The sequence below is a fragment of the Tachyglossus aculeatus genome, chromosome 21 (assembly GCF_015852505.1).
Source record: "Tachyglossus aculeatus isolate mTacAcu1 chromosome 21, mTacAcu1.pri, whole genome shotgun sequence".
Classification (NCBI taxonomy): Eukaryota; Metazoa; Chordata; class Mammalia; order Monotremata; family Tachyglossidae; genus Tachyglossus; species Tachyglossus aculeatus.
This window is the reverse complement of record NC_052086.1, coordinates 44,529,340-44,553,036: the sequence shown is the minus strand read 5'-3', so window position 1 is coordinate 44,553,036 and position 23,697 is coordinate 44,529,340. Positions and strand designations below refer to the sequence as shown.

At 49.0% G+C, this 23,697-nt stretch overlaps 1 protein-coding gene across 1 annotated transcript in view; it reads right to left on the bottom strand.

Annotated features, from left to right (window-relative positions):
- Positions 1–7,286: 7,286 nt before the first annotated feature.
- The window catches only part of RBM19 (RNA binding motif protein 19), a 131,400-nt gene continuing 114,989 nt past the window's right edge, over positions 7,287–23,697 (bottom strand). The window contains exon 24 of the mRNA XM_038763587.1: positions 7,287–7,378. Within this exon, the coding sequence (XP_038619515.1) occupies positions 7,290–7,378 (89 nt within the window). The 3' untranslated portion in view covers positions 7,287–7,289. The remainder of the gene's footprint in view (positions 7,379–23,697) is intronic.

Below are 23,697 nucleotides of genomic sequence, written 5' to 3'. Positions count from 1 at the left end.
GCTCAGTGGAAAGAGCCCGGGCTTTGGAGTCAGAGGTCACGGGTTCAAATCCCGGCTCCGCCGATTGTCGGCTGTGTGACTTTGGGCAAGTCACTTCACTTCTCTGGGCCCCAGTTCCCTCATCTGTAAAATGGGGATGAAGACTGTGAGCCCCCCGGGGGACAACCTGATCACCTTGTAACCTCCCCAGCGCTTAGAACGGTGCTTTGCACATAGTAAGCGCTTAATAAATGCCATTATTATTATTATTATTATTCTCAGAGCCTCTGGGGCAGAATGTGGTCTGGGGCCCCCGATCAAGGACTATGTGTTCACTCCCCTATCCAGACTGTACACACACGCACAAAGACAAACACACACACAATTAATTGCACTCGATGGTAGATATTTAAAACCCAATCGGTACCCCTCTCCTCCCCAATAAAAACATCAGCAGATTTCTTTTAAGTTAAATTATCTGAAAAATTCGGGTTGCTGAACAGGAAAAGCATCATCAGGGGAAAACGGGGAGAGGAAAAGCCTTCACTAAGGGCTGGGTACCAAAAAGAAAAAAAAAAATGTTCTATGTATGTATGTATGTGTATGGTGTGTGTGTGTGTGTTTTCAGATACGTACCAAAGGGTTAAAATCATTTTCATTCCAATTTGAATTTCAGCAGGCAGCCGGCTCCCTGTCCCCCCCCGCACCCCGGCCCCCTCCCCACATCCCCTCGGTTTCCCCCCCCGTCTCCGGTGTCTGCGAACGTCTCTGACGGGCAGCCATTTCATATTTCCACCGCGGCCGAACAAATTGAATTAGATGTGGAGACGGAGCGGGCTCTGTTCTCCAAAGCCCCCACGCTCGCCTCGCGCTAATCCGCACCCGCGCCCAGCGGCTCGGCGACGGACGGCCCTGCCCCGCCGAGCACGAGGCGAGAAAGGGGGGAGGGAAAGCCCTCCCGTCCGGGTCCCCGAAACCTTCTGGGCAAAGCGGTCTCCCCGGCGGACGCCCTGGAGGGGCCCGGGGACCGGTCCTTTCCGTGGAGATGACTCTCCGCTCCCACTCCCACCTCCGGGACAGCAGAATAATAATGATAATAATAATAATAATGGCATTTGTTAAGCGCTTACTATGTGCAGAGCACTGTTCTAAGCGCTGGGGGTGGATACAAGGTGATCAGGTTGTCCCACATGGGGCTCACAGTCTTAATCCCCATTTTACAGGTGAAGTAACTGAGGCTCAGAGAAGTTAAGTGACTTGCCCAAGGTCACACAGCAGACATGTGGCGGAGCCGGGATTCGAACCCTTGACCTCTGACTCCAAAGCCCGGGCTCTTCTCCACTGAGCCACGCTGCTCCTCGTGTTCCGGGGAACGGGCCGAGGGGAAGCGCTTAGTACAGTGCACTGCACCCAGTGAGCGTTCAGAATCACAGTATCCTGCTATGGTGACTAGCGCTTCTACACCACTGCCGCTGCTACAACTACTACTAGCAGAAGAAGCAGTGGGGCTCAGTGGAAAGAGGCCCGGGCTTTGGAGTCGGAGGTCATGGGTTCCAATCCCGGCTCCGCCCACTGTCAGCTGTGTGACTTTGGGCGAGTCACTTCACTTCTCCGGGCCTCAGTTCCCTCACCTGTAAAATGGGGATGAACCCTGTGAGCCCCCCATGGGACAACCTGATTACCTTGTACCCCCCCAGAGCTTAGAACAGTGCTTTGCACCTAGTAAGCGCTTAATAAATGCCATTATTATTATTATTAGCAGGGCTACTACCACTATTATACTACTACTAGTACTATTACGATACTACTACTATATTAATACTAATTTGGATACTTGTTAATTATTTTATTTTGTTAGTATGTTTGGTTTTGTTCTCTGTCTCCCCCTTTTAGACTGTGAGCCCACTGTTGGGTAGGGACTGTCTCTATATGTTGCCAACTTGGACTTCCCAAGCGCTTAGTACAGTGCTCTGCACACAGTAAGCGCTCAATAAATACGATTGATTGATTGATTATGGTACTTGTTAAGTGCTTACTATATGCCATGCACTGTTCTAAGTACTGGGGTAGATACAAGTTAATCAGGTTGGACACAGTCCCGGTCCCACATGGGGCTCGCACTCTTAATCCCCATTTTATAGATGAGGTAACTGAGATCCAGAGAATAATAATAATAATAATAATAATAATAATAATAATAATAATAATAATAATAATAATGATGATGGCGTTTGTTAAGCCCTTACTATGTGCCGAGCACTGTTCCAAGCGCTGGGGTAGATAGAAGGTTATCCCATGTGGGGCTCACAGTCTTAATCCTCATTTATAGATGAGATAACTGAGGCACAGAGAAGTTGAGTGACTGGCCCAAAGTCACACAGCTGACAAGTGATAGAGGCGGAATTAGAACCCTCGACCTCTGCCTCCCAAGCCCCGGCTCTTTCCACTAAGCCACACTGCTAAATTAAGTGACTTGCCCAAGGTCACACAGCAGACATCTGGTGGAGCCAGGATTAGAATTCAGGACTTTCTGACTCCAGACCCGTTCTCTATCCATTAAGCCATCCTGCTTCTCTAGTACTACTATCAATCAATCAATCGTATTTATTGAGCGCTTACTGTGTGCAGAGCACTGGACTAAGCGCTTGGGAAGTACAAGTTGGCAACATATAGAGACGGTCCCTACCCAACAGTGGGCTCACAGTCTAGTACTATTACCAGTAGCATGACTTAGTGGAAAGAGCCCAGACTTGGGACTCAAAGGATGTGGGTTCTAATTCTGACTCTGCCACTTGTCTGCTGTGTGACCATGGGCAAGCATCTCCACTTCTCTGTGCCCCAGTTACCTCATCTGTAAAATGGGGATTAAGACTGTGAGCCCCACAGGGGACAACCTGATTACCTTGTATCTATTCCAGTGCTTAGAGCAGTGCTTGGCACATAGTAAACGCTTAACAAATACCATTATTATTGTTATTATTATTACTATTATACTACTACTAGTACTATTACCTCTATTTTACTACTAGTACTATTACACTATTATACTATTATTACTTCTACTATGATACTACTATTGCTATTGTTATACTACTAGTATTACTGCCATTGTTATACTACTAGCACTATATTACCACTATTATACAACTAGTACAACTGCCATTATACTACTGGCCGTACTATTACTACTACTACCACCACCACTACTTTTTGTTGTTGTTAATATATTAACATATTTGGTTAATATGTTTGGTCTTCTTGTCTGTCTCCCCCTTCTAGACTGTGAGCCCGCTGTTGGGTAGGGACCGTCTCTATATGTTGCCAACTTGTACTTCCCAAGCGCTTAGTACAGTGTTCTGCACACAGTAAGCGCTCAATAAATACGACTGAATGAATACTACTAATAATTATGGTATTTGTTAAGCGCTTACTAGGTGCCAAGCACTGTTCTAAGTGCTGGGGTAAATACAAGGTAATCAGGTTGTCCCCTGTGGGGCTCGCAGTCTCAATCCCCATTTTACAGATGAGGTAACCGAGGCACAGAGAAGTGAAGCGACTTGCCCAAGGTCACACAGCAGACAAGTGGCGGAGCCGGGATTAGAACCCACGACCTCTGGCTCCCAAGCCCGGGCTCCTGCCACTAGGCCACGCTGCTCCTAGTACTAATACTACTACTAGCGCCACTAAACTACTACTAGTAGTCTAATAGTAGTACTAGTACTGTTACTACTCAACCAGTACTACTATTCAACTACTACCCTAGTAGTATCACTACTTGATGATGATGATGGCATTTATTAAGCGCTTCCTGTGTGCCAAGCACTGTTCTAAGCACTGGGGAGGTTACAAGGTGATCAGGTCATCCCTCGGGGGGCTCACAGTCTTAATCCCCATTTTACAGATGAGGTAACTGAGGCCCAGAGAAGTGAAGTGACTTGCCCAAAGTCACACAGCTGACAATTGGCGGAGGTGGGATTAGAACCCATGACCTCTGACTCCAAAGCCCGGGCCCTTTCCACTGAGCCACGCTGCTTCTCGACTTCTACTACTTCACTACCACTACTAGTACTACAACAGCACCGAGAAGCAATGTTGCCTAATGGACAGAGCACAGGCCAAGGGGTCAGAAGGACCTTGTACTTGTAACTTGTACGTGTAACTTGTACTTCCCAAGCGCTTAGGACAGTGCTTTGCACACAGTAAGCGCTCAATAAATACGATTGATTGATTGATTGATTGACCTAGGGATTATGTCTCTGCACACAGTAGACTGTAAACTCCTTGGGGGCAGAGATCACGTCTATTAACTCTATTGCCCTCTCCCAAGCACTTAGTACAGTGCTCTGCGCACAGTAAGTGGTAAGTTCCTTGAAGGCAGGGATTGTAACTCCTAACTCTATTGTGGCCTCCCTAGGGATTAGCACAGTGCTCCGCACAGAGTACACTGCCGGTTCCTTGAGGGCAAGGATCCTATTTAGGAAATCTCCTCTCCTCTCCCAAGTGTTCATTAGTGCTCTGCACACAGAAGGTGAAAGCTCCTCGGAGGGCAGGAATCCTGTCTGCTAACTCTACCGTGCTCTTCCCAAGCACTTAGTACAGTGCTCCTTGAGTGCGGGGATTGGGCCTATCAACTCTACGGTCCTCTCCCAAGCATTCGGCACAGTGCTCTGCACTCAGCAGGCGCTAAGCCCCTCGAGGTGCACTGATGCTGAGACACGGCAGCTGATCCACACATCTACTGAGAGCTCACCTCCTCCAGGAGGCCTTCCCAGACTGAGCCCCTTCCTTCCTCTCCCCCTCGTCCCCCTCTCCATCTCCCCCATCTTTCCTCCTTCCCTTCCCCACAGCACCTGTATATATATTTCTACATATTTATTACTCTATTTATCTTGTACATATCTATTCTATTTATTTTATTTTGTTAGTATGTTTGGTTTTGTTCTCTGTCTCCCCGTTCTAGACTGTGAGCCCGCTGTTGGGCAGGGACCGTCCCTATGTGTTGCCGACTTGTACTTCCCAAGCACTTAGGACAGTGCTCTGCACACAGTAAGCGCTCAATAAATACGACTGATTGATTGATCTCCTCCAAGAGGCCTTCCCTGACTAAGCTCATTCATTCAATCGTACTTACTGAGTGCTTCCTGCGTGCAGAGCACTGTACTAAGCGCTTGGGAAGTCCAAGCTGGCAACGTACAGAGGCGGTCCCTACCCAACAGCGGGCTCACCGTCTAGAAGACTTGCTCCCCTCTCCTTTTCTCCCACTCCCTTCTGCTTCACCCTGACTTTCTCCCTTTATTCGTCCCCCCTCCCTGACCCATGGCTCTTATGTATATATCCATAATCTATTTACTTATATTAACGCCTGTCCCTAAACTCGTTGTGGGCAGGGAATTGTCTGTTCCTTCCAGACTGTGAGCCCACTGTTGGGTAGGGACTGTCTCTCTATGTTGCCAACTTGTACTTCCCAAGCGCTTAGTACAGTGCTCTGCGCACAGTAAGCGCTCCATAAATATGACTGAGCCCCTTCCTTCCTCTCCCCCTCGTCCCCCTCTCCATCCCCCCCATCTTACCTCCTTCCCTTCCCCACAGCACCTGTATATATGGATATATGTTTGTACATATTTATTACTCTATTTATTTATTTATTTTACTTGTACATATCTGTTCTATTTATTTTATTTTGTTAGTATGTTTGGTTTTGTTCTCTGTCTCCCCCTTTTAGACTGTGAGCCCACTGTTGGGTAGGGACTGTCTCTCTATGTTGCCAACTTGTACTTCCCAAGCGCTTAGTACAGTGCTCTGCGCACAGTAAGCGCTCCATAAATATGACTGAGCCCCTTCCTTCCTCTCCCCCTCGTCCCCCTCTCCATCCCCCCATCTCACCTCCTTCCCTTCCCCACAGCACCTGTATATATGGATATATGTTTGTACATATTTATTACTCTATTTATTTATTTATTTTATTTGTACATATCTGTTCTATTTATTTTGTTAGTATGTTTGGTTTTGTTCTCTGTCTCCCCCTTTTAGACTGTGAGCCCACTGTTGGGTAGGGACTGTCTCTCGATGTTGCCAATTTGTACTTCCCAAGCGCTTAGTACAGTGCTCTGCACATAGTAAGCGCTCAATAAATATGATTGATGATGATGATAATTGATTGATTGTTCCCAAGCGCTTAGTTCAGTGCTCTGCGCACAGTAAGCGCTCAATAAATATGACTGAGCCCCTTCCTTCCCCTCCCCCTCGTCCCCCTCTCCATCCCCCCCACTTTACCTCCTTCCCTTCCCCACAGCACCTGTATATATGTATATATGGTTGTACATATTTTTTACTTTATTTATTTATTTTATTTGTACATATCTGTTCTATTTATTTTGTTAGTATGTTTGGTTTTGTTCTCTGTCTCCCCCTTTTAGACTGTGAGCCCACTGTTGGGTAGGGACTGTCTCTCGATGTTGCCAATTTGTACTTCCCAAGCGCTTAGTACAGTGCTCTGCACATAGTAAGCGCTCAATAAATAGAGAAGCAGCGTGGCTCAGTGGAAAGAGCACGGGCTTTGGAGTCAGAGGTCATGGGTTCAAATCCCGGCTCTGCCAATTACCAGCTGTGTGACTTTGGGCAAGTCACTTCACTTCTCTGGGCCTCAGTTACCTCATCTGTAAAATGGGGATTAAGACTGTGAGCCCCCCGTGGGACAAGCTGATCACCTTGTAACCTCCCCAGCGCTTAGAACAGTGCTTTGCACATAGTAAGCGCTTAATAAATGCCATCATAAAAAAAAAAATAAATAAATATGATTGATGATGATGATAATTGATTGATTGTTCCCAAGCGCTTAGTTCAGTGCTCTGCGCACAGTAAGCGCTCAATAAATATGACTGAGCCCCTTCCTTCCCCTCCCCCTCATCCCCCTCTCCATCCCCCCCATCTTACCTCCTTCCCTTCCCCACAGCACCTGTACATATGGATATATGGTTGTACATATTTTTTACTCTATTTATTTATTTATTTTATTTGTACATATCTGTTCTATTTATTTTGTTAGTATGTTCGGTTTTGTTCTCTGTCTCCCCCTTTTAGACTGTGAGCCCACTGTTGGGTAGGGACTGTCTCTAGATGTTCCCCAGTGCTTAGTACAGTGCTCTGCGCACAGTAAGCGCTCAATAAATATGATTGATTGATTGTTCCCAAGCGCTTAGTTCAGTGCTCTCCACATAGTAAGCGCTCAATGACCTTGATTGACTGACTGGCCCCTCGCCCTTCCCAGCCCCGCTGTGACTCACCGGTTCGGCCGGCCGGGCCCGACCGCACTACAGTTCGACGTCGCTGTCCTCCTTGTCCATCTTTTCCAGGAAGTCATCCAGGGCCTGCGGCCGCTGCTTCTTCTTGGCTGGGGCGTCTGAGCCGGGGTGGACCGTGGCGTGGTGGGAGACACAACGGGGAGGGGAGGACCCCGTCAGCACCCACGGCCCCCCGCCCCTCCGGCCCCGAGGTGGCAGCTCCCCGTGGGTCGCCCCCGCCCCCTTCCCTCCGGCCACTCAGAGTCCCCCACATGGGGGATGATCGATCGATCAATCGTATTTATTGAGCGCTTACTGTGTGCAGAGCACTGCACTAAGCGCTTGATCTTGGTCTCCTGATAATAAAAATAATAACAATAACTGTGGTACTTGTTAAGCGCTTACTATGTGCATATCAGTCAATCAATCAATCGTATTTATTGAGCGCTTACTGTGTGCAGCGCACTGGACTAAGCGCTTGATCTTGGTCTCCAGATAATAAAAATAATAATAACTGCGGTACTTAAGCGCTTACTATGTGCATATCAATCAATCGTATTCATTGAGCGCTTACTGTGTGCAGAGCACCGTACTAAGTGCTTGGGAAGTACAAGTTGGCAACATATAGAGACAGTCCCTACCCAACAGTGGGCTCACAGTCTAAAAGGGGGAGACAGAATAGACATATAGACATATATCTATATAGATATATGCTATCTGTATATTTTTTCTCTCTCTCTTTCTCCCCCTCTAGATTATGAGCTTGTTGTGGGCAAGACTATGTTCTTTGCTATACTGTACTCTCAAGCGCTCAGTACAGTACTCTGCCCACAGTAAGCGCTCAATAAATACAATTGAATGAGTGAATGAGTATGTGCAGAGCACTGTACTAAGCGCTTGGGAAGTACAAGTTGGCAACATATAGAGGCAGTCCCTACCCAACAGTGGGCTCACAGTCTAAAAGGGGGAGACAGAATAGACATATAGACATATATCTATATAGATATATGCTATCTGTATATTTTCTCTCTCTCTCTCTTTCTCCCCCTCTAGATTATGAGCTCGTTGTGGGCAAGACTGTCCTTGTCTGTTCTATGTCTGTTCTTTGTTATACTGTGCTCTCAAGCGCTCAGTACAGTGCTCTGCCCACAGTAAGCGCTCAATAAATACAATTGAATGAGTGAATGAGTATGTGCGGAGCACTGTACTAAGCGCTTGGGAAGTACAAGTTGGCAACATATAGAGACAGTCCCTACCCAACAGTGGGCTCACAGTCTAAAAGGGGGAGACAGAATAGACATATAGACATATATCTATATAGATATATGCTATCTGTATATTTTTTCTCTCTCTCTCTCTCTCTTTCTCCCCCTCTAGACTATGAGCTCGTTGTGGGCAAGACTGTCCTTGTCTGTTCTATGTCTGTTCTTTGTTATACTGTACTCTCAAGCGCTCAGTACAGTGCTCTGCCCACAGTAAGCGCTCAATAAATACAACTGAATGAGTGAATGAGTATGTGCCAAGCACTGTTCAAAGCGCTGGGGTAGATACAAGATAATCAGGTTGGACACAGTCCTTGTCCCACATGGAGCCTGGTCTCAATCCCATTTTTCTGATGAAATAACTGAGGCCCAGAGAGGTGAAGCGACTTGCCCAGGGTTACGCAGCAGACAAGTGGCAGGGCTGGGATCAGAACCCAGGTCCTCCGACTCCCAGGCCGGTGCTCTTTCCACTAGACCGTGCTGCTTATCCCTCGCCCTCCTGGTCTCCACCACTGAGGAAGGAGCCGGGGTCACTTGGCTCCCCTCGCAGCCTCCTCCCCCGTCCGCCCCGCGAGACTCGGGGTGCCGGGGAATTGGCCGGACCGATGGGTGACTGTCCTCTGTCTGCGGGTCAGGGCCACCCCCCCAACCCTGGCACTCCCCCAAACAAGGCTGGGGAGGAAGAGAGGTTCTGGTGCCCCTGAAGCCTGCCGTAGCCTCCCCCCTCCATCCCTCACTGGGCCGCTGGTTACTCAGCACTGACTATTGGATCGTCATGACTCCCTCCAGGGATCTAGTAGAGCTCATCCAACGCCCCCTCTTCATCCCTGACTCTCGCTCCAGTGACCCAGCACCGACTACTCCCTTCTCTCCTTCTCCAGCCCAGCCCGCACCCTCCGCTCCTCCGCCGCTAATCTCCTCCCCGTACCTCGTTCTCGCCTGTCCCGCCATCGACCCCCGGCCCACGTCCTCCCCCGGGCCTGGAATGCCCCCAGTCCCTCTGCCCCTCCGCCAAGCTAGCTCCCTTCCTCCCTTCAAGGCCCTACTGAGAGCTCACCTCCTCCAGGAGGCCTTCCCACACTGAGCCCCTTCCTTCCTCTCCCCCTCGTCCCCCTCTCCATCCCCCCCATCTTACCTCCTTCCCTTCCCCACAGCACCTGTATATATGTACATATGTTTGTACATATTTATTACTCTATTTATTTTACTTGTCCATATCTATTCTATTTATTTTATTTTGTTAGTATGTTTGGCTTTGTTCTCTGTCTCCCCCTTTTAGATCGTGAGCCCACCGTTGGGTAGGGACTGTCTCTCTATGTTGCCAATTTGTACTTCCCAAGCGCTTAGTACAGTGCTCTGCACATAGTAAGCGCTCAATAAATACGATTGATGATGATGATGATGACTAAACACCTCCCCGCCTCTCCCCTCTCCATCCCGGACTCTCCATTAGTGACCCAGCACGGATCATCCAACAACCCTGACTCTCCCCCAGTGACCCAGCCAACACCATCCAACCCCCCGCCTCTCTCCTCTGCACCCCAGTCTGTCCCTCCAGTGATCCAGAAAGGGGCATCCAACACCTCTGACCCTCCCCCAGTGACCCAGCATGGACCTCCGCCGCTATTAATAAATATAAATAATAAATATAAATTAATAAATAATATTTCTTACTCTATTTATTTATTTATTTGTACATATCTATTCTATTTATTTTATTTTGTTAGTATGTTTGGTTTTGTTCTCTGTCTCCCCCTTTTAGACTGTGAGCCCACTGTTGGGTAGGGACTGTCTCTCTATGTTGCCAATTTGTACTTCCCAAGCGCTTAGTACAGTGCTCTGCACATAGTAAGTGCTCAATAAATACGATTGATGATGATGATGTTGGGTAGGGACTGTCTCTATATGTTGCCAATTTGTACTTCCCAAGCGCTTAGTACAGTGCTCTGCACATAGTAAGTGCTCAATAAATACGATTGATGATGATGATGTTGGGTAGGGACTGTCTCTAGATGTTGCCAATTTGTACTTCCCAAGCGCTTAGTACAGTGCTCTGCACATAGTAAGCGCTCAATAAATATGATTGATGATGATGATGACCTCCCCACACTCCTGATTCTCTCCGCAGTGACCTAGCATGGATCATCCCACACGCCTGACTCTCCCCGTCCCATTTTTTCCATGACTTCCATGCTAATGACCCTCGCCAGTTGTTCCTGACGTTTAACTCCCTCTTCCAACCCCTGTCCCCCAGCCTCCCCAATCTCTTGACCCTAATGAGCTGGCCGCATGATTTATTGAGAAAATGGAATCCATCAGGCGTGATCTCCCTATAAATCTCCCCGACTCTTCCCCGGTCCCTCCCTCCTCCTGCCCCTTCTTCAGCTCTCCAGTCTTTCCCGGCAGTCACTCAGGAGGAGCTCTCCTGCCTCCTCTCATTATCCACCCTCTCCTTCTGTGCATCCGCAGCGTGGCTCGGTGGAAAACAGCACAGGCTTTGGAATTGGAGGTCATGGGTTCAAATCCCAGCTCTCCCAATTGTCAGCTGTGTGACTTTGGGCGAGTCACTTCCCTTCTCTGGGCCTCAGTTCCCTCATCTGTAAAATGGGGATGAAGACTGTGAGCCCCCCTTGGGACAACCTGATCGCCTTGTGACCTCCCCAGCGCTTAGAAACGGTGCTTTGCACATAGTAAGCGCTTAATAAATGCCATCATTGTTATTATTATTATCCGACCCCCCATCCCACACAGGGCCAGACAGATGACCCGTGGCTCAGTGGAAAGAGCACGGGCTTTGGAGTCAGAGGTGACGGGTTCGAATCCCGGCTCCAACACATGTCTGTTGTGTGACCTTGGGCAAGTCACTTAACTTCTCTGAGCCTCAGTTACCTCATCTGTAAAATGAGGATTAAGACTGTGAGCCCCATGTGGGACAACTTAATCACCTTGTAACCTCCCCCCCCCCAGCGCTTAGAACAGTGCTTTGCACATAGTGAGCGCTTAACACATGCCATCATCATCATCATCATGACCCGGCTGGACCATCAGGGGAGGGTCACGGACGACCTGTTCCTGGGTGACTCGTTGCTCCCTTTCTCCATGGCCCCCACGGATTTCCCAGGCAGGGTCTGACCTCACCCCCAGCCCCTGCACCCCACCCTGAGGCTGACGCTGCAGGGACTGGACAATAATAATAATAATAATAATAATAATAATAATGACGATGGCATCTGTTAAGCGCTTACTATGTGCAGAGCACTGTTCTAAGTGCTGGGGAGGATACAAGGTGATCAGGTTGTAATGACGATGGCATCTGTTAAGCGCTTACCATGTGCAGAGCCCTGTTCTAAGTACTGGGGAGGATACAAGGGATCAGGTTGTCCCACAGTGGGCTCACAGTCTTACTCCCCATTTTACAGAGGAGGTAACTGAGGCCCAGAGAAGTGAAGTGACTTGCCCAGAGTCACACAGCGGGGAATTGGCCGAGCAGGGATTTGAACCCATGACCTCTGACTCCAAAGCCCTTGCTCTTTCCACTAAGCCACGCTGCTTCTCAACGGCTCTCTCCTCTCCCGGCTGGCAGCTCTGCCCTTGGCACTCCGGTCCCTCTGCCCGGTGCTTTGGTCCTGGCGCTTGGGCCGCTCTGTCCAGGGCTCTCATCCAGTCTCCATTGCTCCCCTCATCATCATCATCAATCGTATTTATTGAGCGCTTACTATGTGCAGAGCACTGTACTAAGCGCTTGGGAAGTACAAATTGGCAACATATAGAGACAGTCCCTACCCAACAGTGGGCTCACAGTCTAAAAGGGGGAGACAGAGAACAAAACCAAACATACTAAGAAAATAAAATAAATAGAATAGATATGCACAAGTAAAATAAATAGAGTAATAATGCTCCCCTCATCATCATCATCAATCGTATTTATTGAGCGCTTACTATGTGCAGAGCACTGTACTAAGCGCTTGGGAAGTACAAATTGGCAACCTCTAGAGACAGTCCCTACCCAACAGTGGGCTCACAGTCTAAAAGGGGGAGTCAGAGAACAAAACCAAACATGCTAACAAAATAAAATAAATAGAATAGATATGTACAAGTAAAATAAATAGAGTAATAAATATGTACAAACATATATACAGGTGCTGTGGGGAAGGGAAGGAGGTAAGAAGGCGGGGATGGAGAGGGGGACGAGGGGGAGGGGAAGGAAGGGGCTCGGTCTGCGCGTACGCGTGTACATATGTGTACATATGTGTGCATATGTGGGTGGGGGGGGGGGGACCCCCTCCCAGCAGATCCCACATGGTAAGCACAGGCGCTCGGAGGAGAGCGAACAGCTGCTGAACCCCCCACGCTCCAGACAGCAAGGCCTCACTGGGTTTTCGGCAAAAAAACACAACGCAGAACCCGAAAAAGGTGTAAAGTAAATAATGAAACAAGCCCCATGCCTTCTTTCCCTTCTGCAGCTGCAGCCCAAGATAAACACCATGTAAACAAAACAGGGGACTTTAATGGGAGGTATGCCCCCACCCCAACTGTCCCAAGGGGGTCCCAACCCCTCTGCCACAATCAATCAATCAATCGTATTTATTGAGCGCTTACTGTGTGCAGAGCACTGTACTGGGCGCCTGGGAAGCACAAGTTGGCAACGTATAGAGCCGGTCACTACCCAACAACGGGTTCACAGGCTGGGGCAGGGCAGGATAGTAAGCGCTCAGTAAATACGATTGAATGAATGAATGAATGAATGAATGTTGCCAACTTGGACTTCCCAAGCGCTTAGTACAGTGCTCCGCACACAGGAAGCGCTCAATAAATACGATTGAATGAATGGATGAATGATAGGGGATGGGGAGGGGGCTGCGCTGTGCTATGCTGTGCTGGGGCCGGCGGGGCCCAGGCGCCCCTCCCATCCCCACCTGGCTCCCCACGGCCCTGGGGTTCGGGCCCCCATTCTACAGATGAGGACACTGAGGCCCAGCGAGGAGAGGTGACCTTCCTGAGTTCACCCAGCGGGGGTCCGGAGGGTTTGTGTGGTGGGGTCAGGGATAATAATAAAGTAATAATAATGGCATTAACTTGTACTTCCCAAGCGCTTAGTACACTGCTCTGCACACAGTGAGCGCTCAATAAATACGTTTGATGATGATGATGGCATTTATTAAGCGCTCACTATGTGCAAAGCACTGTTCTAAGTGCTGGGGGGATACAAGGTCATCAGGTGGTCCCACGGGGGGCTCACGGTCAAACCCCATTTTACCGATGCGGTAACTGAGGCACTGGGAAGTTAAGTGATTTGCCCCAAGTCACACAGCTGCCAGTTGGCAGGGCCGGGATCTGAATCAATCAATCAATCAATCAATTGTATTTATTGAGCACTTACTATGTGCAGAGCACTGTACTAAGCGCTTGGGAAGTACAAATTGGCAACATATAGAGACAGTCCCTACCCAACAGTGGGCTCACAGTCTAAAAGGGGGAGACAGAGAACAAAACCAAACATACTAACAAAATAAAATAGGATAGATATGTACAAATAAAATAAATAGAGTAATAAATATGTACAACCATATATACATATACACAGGTGCTGTGGGGAAGGGAAGGAGGTAAAATGGGGGGGATGGAGAGGGGGACGAGGGGGAGAGGAAGGAAGGGGTTCAGTCTGGGAAGGCCTCCTGAAGGAGGTGAGCTCTCAGCAGGGCCTTAACCCATGACCACTGCCTCCCAAGCCCGGGGAAGCAGCGTGGCTCAGTGGAAAGAGCCCGGGCTTTGGAGTCAGCGGGCGTGGGTTCGAATCCCGACTCCGCCACACGTCTGCTGTGTGACCTTGGGCAAGTCGCTTAACTTCTCTGGGCCTCAGTTACCTCATCGGTAAAACGGGGATTAAGACTGTGAGCCCCACGGGGGACAACTTGATCACCTTGTATCCCCCCCCAGCGCTTAGAACAGTGCTCTGCACATAGTAAGCGCTTAACAAATGCCATCATCATCATATATATGCTTGTACAGATTTTTTACTCTATTTACTCTACTTGCACATATTTACTATTCTATTTATTTTGTCAGTGATGTGCATCTAGCTTTATTTCTATTCATTCTGATGACTTGACACCTGACCACATGTAGGAGAAGCAGCGTGGCCCAATGGAAAGAGCGCGGGCTTTGGAGTCAGAGGTCACGGGTTCAAATCCCGGCTCCACCAGTTGTCAGCTGTGTGACTTTGGGCAAGTCACTTCACTTCTCTGGGCCTCCGTTCCCTCATCTGTAAAATGGGGATTAAGACTGTGAGCCCCCCGTGGGACAACCGGATCACTTTGTAACCTCCCCAGTGCTTAGAACGGTGCATTGCACGTAGTAAGTGCTTAATAAATGCCATCAATTGATTATTAATTATGTTTTGTTGTCTGTCTCCCCCTTCTAGACCGTGAGCCCGTTGTTGGGTAGGGACCGTCTCTATATGTTGCCGACTTGGACTTCCCAAGCGCTTAGTACGGTGCTCTGCACACAGTAGGCGCTCAATAAATATGATTGAATGAATGAATGAATTATTATTATTATTATTATTATTTCCACTGAGCCCAGCTGCTTCCAGGGATAACAGTGGTCCAGCGCTGCTTGGCACATAGTAAGCGCTTAACAAATACCATCATTATTCTTATCGGCCCGGGATGGGGGTTCAAATATCCGCTCGCCCGCCCGCCGGATGGAGGGAAGGCACGGCAGGCCCCGCTCCCGTGCCATTCCTGGTCATTTCCTCGTCCCCCTGGCAGCCTTCCTCAGCCGGCCCGGTCCTCCTGGGTTGGGCAGGGAAGGGCGGGCGGCCCCACGCCGGGCTTTCGGTGCCCGCCCCACGCCTGCCCGCCGGCCGGAGTCTCGGTGGGCAGCAGGGAACACAGGTCAATAGTCATTTGGCGAGATGGAGAGCCGGGGTCTCTGTACACGCGCCGTCCCTCCCGGGACCGCCGCAGCACGGGACCGCGGGGAGGAGGAGGAGGAGGAGGAGGAGGAGGAGGAGGAGGAGGGGAGCGGGGGGAGTTGAGGGGGACGGAGGGCACAGGAGGGAGTGGATGCGGGAGGAAGGTGGCTGTAAAGCCGTCCACTTTGGAAAGAGCACGGGCTTTGGAGTCAGAGGTCATGGGTTCATATCCTCCTTCCCTTCCCCACAGCACCTGTATATATGTTTGTACATATTTATTACTCTATTTAACTTGTACATATCTATTCTATTTATTTTATTTTGTTCGTATGTTTGGTTTTGTTCTCTGCCTCCCCCTTTCAGACTGTGAGCCCGCTGCTGGGTAGCGACTGTCTCTCTATGTTGCCAATTTGTACTTCCCAAGCGCTTAGTCCGGTGCTCTGCACACGGTAAGCGCTCAATAAATACGATTGACGACGATGATGATAGCGCACTGGACTTCTAGCGTGTGGGAGACATTCAAAGGTTGGGGGCTCGTGCCCCACCAGAGTCGGCCTTCTGTTGAGAAGCAGCGTGGCTCGGTGGAAAGGGCCAGGGCTCTGGAGTCAGAGGTCATGGGTTCGAAGCCTGGCTCCGCCACATGTCTGCTGCGGGACCGTGGGCAAGTCACTTAACTTCTCGGCGCCTCAGTTACCTCATCTCTAAAATGGGGATGATGACCGTGAGCCCCACGTGGGACAACTGGATCACCCTGTATCCCCCCAGCGCTTAGAACAGTGCTTTGCATATAGTAAGTGCTTAACAAATGCCATTATTATTATTATTATTATTATTATCATTATTATTATTATTATTATCCCCTTGCCCCCTCCCACCTCACCTCGTTAATCTCCTCCTCCTCCAACCCAGCCCGCACATTTTGCTCCTCTGGTGCCGCTAACCTTCTCGCTGTCCCTCCATCTCATCGATCTCGCCGCCGACCGCTCGCCCGCAACCTACCTCTGGAACGCCCTCCCACCTCACGTCAGACACATCATCATCATCATCAATCGTATTTATTGAGCGCTTACTGTGTGCAGAGCACCGGACTAAGCGCTTGGGAAGTGCAAATTGGCAACGTATAGAGACAGTCCCTACCCAACAGTGGGCTCACAGTCTAAAAGGGGGAGACAGAGAACAAAACCAAACATACTAACAAAATAAAATAAATAGAATAGATATGTACAAATAAAATAAATAAATAGAGTAATAAATATGTACAAACATATATATATATATATACAGATATATATTGTATATATATATAATTGACGACACATCACTGCTCTCCCCGACTTCAAAACCTTACTGGAGGCCCATCTCCTCCAGGAAGCCTTCCCTGACTGATCCCTCCTCTCCTCTTCTCCTACTTCCTTCTGCGCCGCTCATACTTGCTCCTTCATTCATCCTCTCCCTTCCCCACGGCGCATATGGATATATCCGTCAATGAATTTAATATATCTGTTTATAGTAATGTCTGTCTCCCCCTTTTAGACTGTGAGCCCACTGTTGGGTAGGGACCGTCTCTAGATGTTGCCAACTTGTACTTCCCAAGCGCTTAGTACAGTGCTCTGCACACAGTAAGCACTCAATAAATACTACTGAATGAATGAAGTGATGGGCAGGGAATAATAATAATAATAATGGCATTTATTAAGTGCTTACTATGTGCAAAGCACTGTTCTAAGCGCAAGGTGATCAGGTTGTCCCACGGGGGGCTCACAGTCTTCACCCCCATTTTACAGATGAGATAACTGAGGCACAGAGAAGTTAAGTGACTTGCCCAAATGAGAAGCAGCATGAAGCCGTGGGTAGAGCATGGGTCTGGGGGAGTAAGAAGGACATGGGTTTTAATCCCGGTTCTGCCACTTGTCTGCTGTGTGATCCGGGGCAAGTCACTTTACTTCTCTGTGCCTCAGTTCCCTCATCCGCAAAGTGGGGATTGAGACTGTGAGCCCCACATGGGACAGGGACCGTGACCAACCCGATTTGCTTGTATCCGCTCCAGCGCTTAGTATAGTGTCTGCCACGTTGTATTCATTCATTCAATCGTATTTACTGAGCGCTTACTGTGCGCACAGCACCATACTAAGCGCTTGGAAAGCACAATACAGCAATAAAGAGAGATAATCCCCGCCCACAATGGGCTTACAGTGCTTGGCACAGAGTAAGCGCTTAACAAATACCATCATTATTATTATTACCACAGTCTAGAGGAAGGAATTTTAGACAAAAACAAAGCTTAACAAATACCATCATTATTAGTGTACTTTCCCAAGCGCTTAATACAGTGCTTTGCACACAGTAGGTGCTCAATAAACACGATTATTATTAATTAATAATAATAATGAGAGCAGTCTGAGAGCTCACCTCCTCCAGGAGGCCTTCCCAGACTGAGCCCCTTCCTTCCTCTCCCCCTCGTCCCCCTCTCCATCCCCCCATCTTACCTCCTTCCCTTCCCCACAGCACCTGTATATATGTATATATGTTTGTACATATTTATTACTCTATTTATTTAACTTGTACATATCTGTTCTATTTATTTTATTTTGTTAGTATGTTTGGTTTTGTTCTCCATCTCCCCCCTTTTAGACTGTGAACCCACTGTTGGGTAGGGACCGTCTCTATATGTTGCCAACTTGTACTTCCCACATGCTTAGTACAGTGCTCTGTACACAGTAAGCGCTCAATAAATACGATTGATGATGATGATGATGACTGTCTCTATATGTTGCCAACTTGTACTTCCCAAGCGCTTAGTACAGTGCTCTGTACACAGTAAGCGCTCAATAAATACGATTGATGATGATGATGATGACTGTCTCTATATGTTGCCAACTTGTACTTCCCACGCGCTTACTGTACACAGTAAGTGCTCAATAAATATGATTGATTGATTGATTGAGAGCAGGAGAAGGAGGGGAGCTGAGGGAGTGGACGGGCAGGGGAGGAGGGAGCAGGAGCAGAGGGGAATTGAGGAGAGTGAACGGGAATGGAGTGGGCAAGCGACGGGAATAGGAGGGAGAGGGAGGACAGCTGAGGAGTGAAGGGGGTGGGAGGGAAACTGAGAGCAGCGGGAGGGAACGGAGGGAACAAGAGCTGGGGAGAGCACAGGGATATGCACCGACCCCGCTACCTGAAAATGGGAAAATCCCAAACATGAGTTGGAGAGGGAGTGGGATGGGGACTGGCTCCCCTGGACCCACACTGACACCGTCCTGGCCCAGGCCGGAAGCTCAGATCCACAGTGCCATCATCACCATCATCCATCGTATTTACTGAGCGCTTACTGTGTGCAGAGCACTGGACTAGGCGCTTGGGAAGTCCAAGTTGGCAACATACAGAGACGGTCCCTACCCCACCGTGGGCTCACAGTCTAAAAGGGGGAGACAGAGAACAGAACCAAACATACTGACAAAATAAAATCAATAGAAGAGATGTGTACAAGTGAAATAAATAAATAAATGGAGTAACAAATATGTACAAACATATTCTGCTTCACCCGGTTCCACCTTTCTCGGCGAGGCTGGCTAGTGGGGTGGGGGGCAATGTGAGAGAGAGAGAGAGAGAGAAAGAGAGAGAGAGAGTGTGTATATTTCCTCTCCCCAGGAGCCTCCGCCCTGCGGCCCCATCTTTGAAGACGACTGCTGAGCAGGGAGGGAAATCCATAGTTCGCCCCAGCAGCAGGGCAGGGGCTAATCTTCCTCTGTGCCCTCCCTGCTCACAATCCCAGCCAGCCTTCCGCCACCCGCCCTGATGATCGTCCTCCGGCCCGGAGGCCAAATACGGGAACGGGAACAGGAACGGGAACGGGAAGGAGAGGCCAGGTGACGCCGAGGCTGGCCCGGATGGACAGAGGGACAGAAGGGGAGAAACGGCGGGGATGCAGATGGTGAGAGACGCAGGAGGAGGGGAGCGGGAGGGAGAGAAAGTGGAAGACAGGAGGAGAGAAAGGGGGGGACAGGAGAGAGAGACAGGGAGATGGGGAGAGGAAGAGAGACATAGGTGGGACGAGAGAGACAGAGAGATAAACGAGGAGAGAGTCAGGGGAGGGAAGACAGCAGTGTTGGCAGGGGCGGAGGCCTGTCGGGGCTTGCTGGGCCCTGAGATCACCTGTTCCTAGCACAATAATAATGACAGTATTAGTTAAGCATGTACTATGTGGCAATCCAGCGCTTAGAACAGTGCCCAGCGCTTGGAACAGTGCTTTGCACATAGTAAGCGCTTAACAGATGCCATTATTATTATTATTAAGCACTGTTCTAAGCGCTGGGGTAGATGCAAGGTAATCAGGTTCATTCAGTCGTATTCATTGAGCGCTTACTGTGTGCAGGGCACTGTACTAAGCGCTTAGTACAGTGCTCTGCACACAGTAAGCGCTCAATAAATACGATTGATTGATTGATTACTAAGCGCTTGGGAAGTACAAGTTGGCAACATAGAGAGACGGTCCCTACCCGACAGTGGGCTCACAGTCTGGGTTGTCCCAGGTGGGGCTCACAGTCTTATTTCCCATTTGACTGATGAGGGAACTGAGGCACAAAGAAGTGAAGCGGTTTCACCAAGGTCACCCAGCGGACAAGCGGCAGAGCAGGGATTAGAACCCATGTCCTCTGACTCCCAAGCCCGGGCTCTTTCCACTAAGCCACACTGCTTCTCGAGTAAGTGGAATGTCTCCTGACATGGGGGCTGGAGAAGAAGGCCTCCTCTCACAGGTCTGGGGGGCCGGGGGCGGGAATCAATCAATCAATCAATCATCAATCGTATTTATTGAGCGCTTACTGTGTGCAGAGCACTGTACTAAGCGCTTGGGAAGTCCAAGTTGGCAACATAGAGAGACGGTCCCTACCCAACAGTGGGCTCACAGTCTAAAAGAAAAAAACTAAACAAAACACTGTTCTATGCACTGGGGAGGTTGTCCCACGGGGGGCTCACAGTCTTAACCCCCATTTTACAGATGAGGAAACTGAGGCCCAGAGAAGTGAAGTGACTTGCCCAAAGTCACACAGCTGACAATTGTCAGAGCGGGGATTCGAACCCATGACCCCTGACTCTAAAGCCCGTGCTTTTTCCACTGAGCCACGCTGCTTCTCTAACGGAACGGGACGGGCAAAGGAGGGGAGGATGGGGAGAGGGCCCGGGCTTGGAATCCAGGGGACCTGGGTTCAATCAATCAATCAATCAATCGTATTTATTGAGCGTTTACTGTGTGCAGAGCACTGTACTAAGCGCTTGGGAAGTCCAAGTTGGCAACATAGAGAGACGGTCCCTACCCAACAGTGGGCTCACAGTCTAAAAGAAAAAAACTAAACAAAACACTGTTCTATGCACTGGGGAGGTTGTCCCACTGGGGGCTCACAGTCTTAATCCCCATTTTACAGATGAGGGAACTGAGGCCCAGAGAAGTGAAGTGACTTGCCCAAAGTCACACAACTGACAATTGTCAGAGCGGGGATTCGAACCCCTGACCCCTGACTCTAAAGCCCGTGCTTTTTCCACTGAGCCACGCTGCTTCTCTAACGGAACGGGACGGGCAGAGGAGGGGAGGATGGGGAGAGGGCCCGGGCTTGGAATCCAGGGGACCTGGGTTCAATCAATCAATCAATCAATCAATAGTATTTATTGAGCGCTTACTGTGTGCAGAGCACTGTACTAAGCGCTTGGGAAGTACAAGTTGGCAACATATAGAGACGGTCCCTACCCAACAGTGGGCTCACGGTCTAAAAGGGGGAGACAGAGAACAATGAATGAACAGGGTTCATTCATTTAATCATATTTCTTGAGCGCTTACCGTATGCAGAGCACTGTATTAAGCACTTTGGAAAGTACAACACCAACACAATAAACAGTGACATTTCCTGCGCACACTGAGCTCACAGTCTAGAGTCCTAACCTGGGTTCTGGGTTCCAGTGGAATCTGAGCGAGCTCTGAATTCGAATCCTAGCTCTGCCCCTTGCCTCCTGTGTGACCCTGGCCAAGTCATTTTGTGGCTCAGTAGGAAAAAGCCTGGGCTTTGGAGTCAGAGGTCATGGGTTCAAATTCCGGCTCTGCCAATTGTCAGCTGTGTGACTTTGGGCAAGTCACTTAACTTCTCTGTGCCTCAGTTACCTCGTCTGTAAAATGGGGATGAAGACTGTGAGCCCCATGAGGGACAACCTGATCACCTTGTATCCTTCCCAGTGCTTAGAACAGTGTTTTGCACATAGTAAGCGCTTAATAAATGCCATTATTATTATTATTATTATTATTATTATTATTATTCCCAGTTCCCCTGTTTACTCATCTGTAAAATGGGGATTAAATACCCGTCCTCTCTCCCTCAGGTTGCTGTGTCCAACCTGATTGTTTGGAATCTCTCCGGCGCTTAGCGTTTCCATAGAACAATAATAATAACTGTGGTATTTGTTAAGTGCTTACTATATGCCAGGCGCTGTACTAGGCGCTGGGGTGGATCCGAGCAAATCAAGTAGGACACAGTCCCTGTCCCACTTGGGGCTCGCAGCCCCAATCCCCATTTTACAGATTTGGTATTTTATTTATTTTACTTGTACCTATCTATTCTATTTATTTTATTTTGTTAGTATGTTTGGTTTTGTTCTCTGTCTCCCCCTTTTAGACTGTGAGCCCACTGTTGGGTAGGGACTGTCTCTATATGTTGCCAACTTGGACTTCGCAAGCGCTTAGTACAGTGCTCTGCACACAGTAAGCGCTCAATAAATACGATTGATTGATTGATTGATTGATAGGGCACAGAGAAGTGAAGTGACTTGCACGATGTCAAATGGCAGAGAAGTGGTGGAGCCGGGATTAGATTAGAGGAGGAGGAAGAAGAGGAGGAGGAGGAGGAGGAGAAGTCAGGGCCCAAGTGGCCTCTGCTACTGTGTGGACAACCCCGAGACCTTAGAGGGCATTCAAAGGCATTCTTTTAGACTGTGAGCCCAATGTTGGGTAGGGACTGTCTCTATATGTTGCCAATTTGTACTTCCCAAGCGCTTAGTACAGTGCTCTGCACATAGTAAGCGCTCAATAAATATGATTGATTGATTGATTGATTCAAAGATGAGGAGCAGGGGGTGGGGAGGCCTGTGCTCCGCTGCCCCGCCCTCCCCCAGGGTCCACTTACTCTCGGTGGCAATAACGGTACCAACTGGGCGCTTACTTTATGCCAGGGATTGTGCTCAGCGCTGGGGCAGCTTCAGGAGGCGCTCATCTAAGGGTATCCTTAGAGAAGCAGCGTGGCTCGGTGGAAAGAGCCCGGGCTTGGGAGTCAGAGGTCATGGGTTCGAATCCCGGCTCCGCCACTTGTCAGCTGGGTGACTTTGGGCAAGTCACTTCACTGCTCTGGCCTCAGTTACCTCAACTGTAAAATGGGAATTAATAATGTGAGCCCCCTGTGGGACAACCTGATCACCCTGTAACCTCCCCAGCGCTTAGAACAGTGCTTTGCACATAGTAAGCGCTTAATAAATGCCATTATTATTATTATTGTTATTATGGGTTCAAATCCCGGCTCTGCCACTTGTCAGCTGTGTGACTTTGGGCAAGTCACTTCACTTCTCTGGCCTCAGTTACCTCAACTGTAAAATGGGAATTAATAATGTGAGCCCCCTGTGGGACAACCTGATCACCTTGTAACCTCCCCAGCGCTTAGAACAGTGATTGGCACATAGTAAGCGCTTAATAAATGCCATCATTATTATTATTATTATTATGGGTTCAAATCCCAGCTCTGCCACTTGTCAGCTGTGTGAATTTGGGCAAGTCACTTCACTACTCTGGGCCCCAGTTCCCTCATCTGTCAAATGGGGATGAAGACTGTGAGCCCCCTGTGGGACCCTTGTAACCTCCCCAGCGCTTAGAACAGTGCTTTGCACATAGTAAGCCCTTAATAAATGCCATCATTATTATTATTATTATTATTATTATTATTATGGGTTCAAATCCCAGCTCTGCCACTTGTCAGCTGTGTGACTTTGGGCAAGTCACTTCACTTCTCTGGGCCCCAGTTCCCTCATCTGTCAAATGGGGATGAGGACTGTGAGCCCCCTGTGGGACAACCTGATCACCTTGTAACCTCCCCAGCGCTTAGAACAGTGCTTTGCACATAGTAAGCGCTTAATAAATGCCATTATTATTATTATTATGGGTTCAAATCCCAGCTCTGCCACTTGTCAGCTGTGTGACTTTAGGCAAGTCACTTAACTTCTCTGGGCCTCAGTT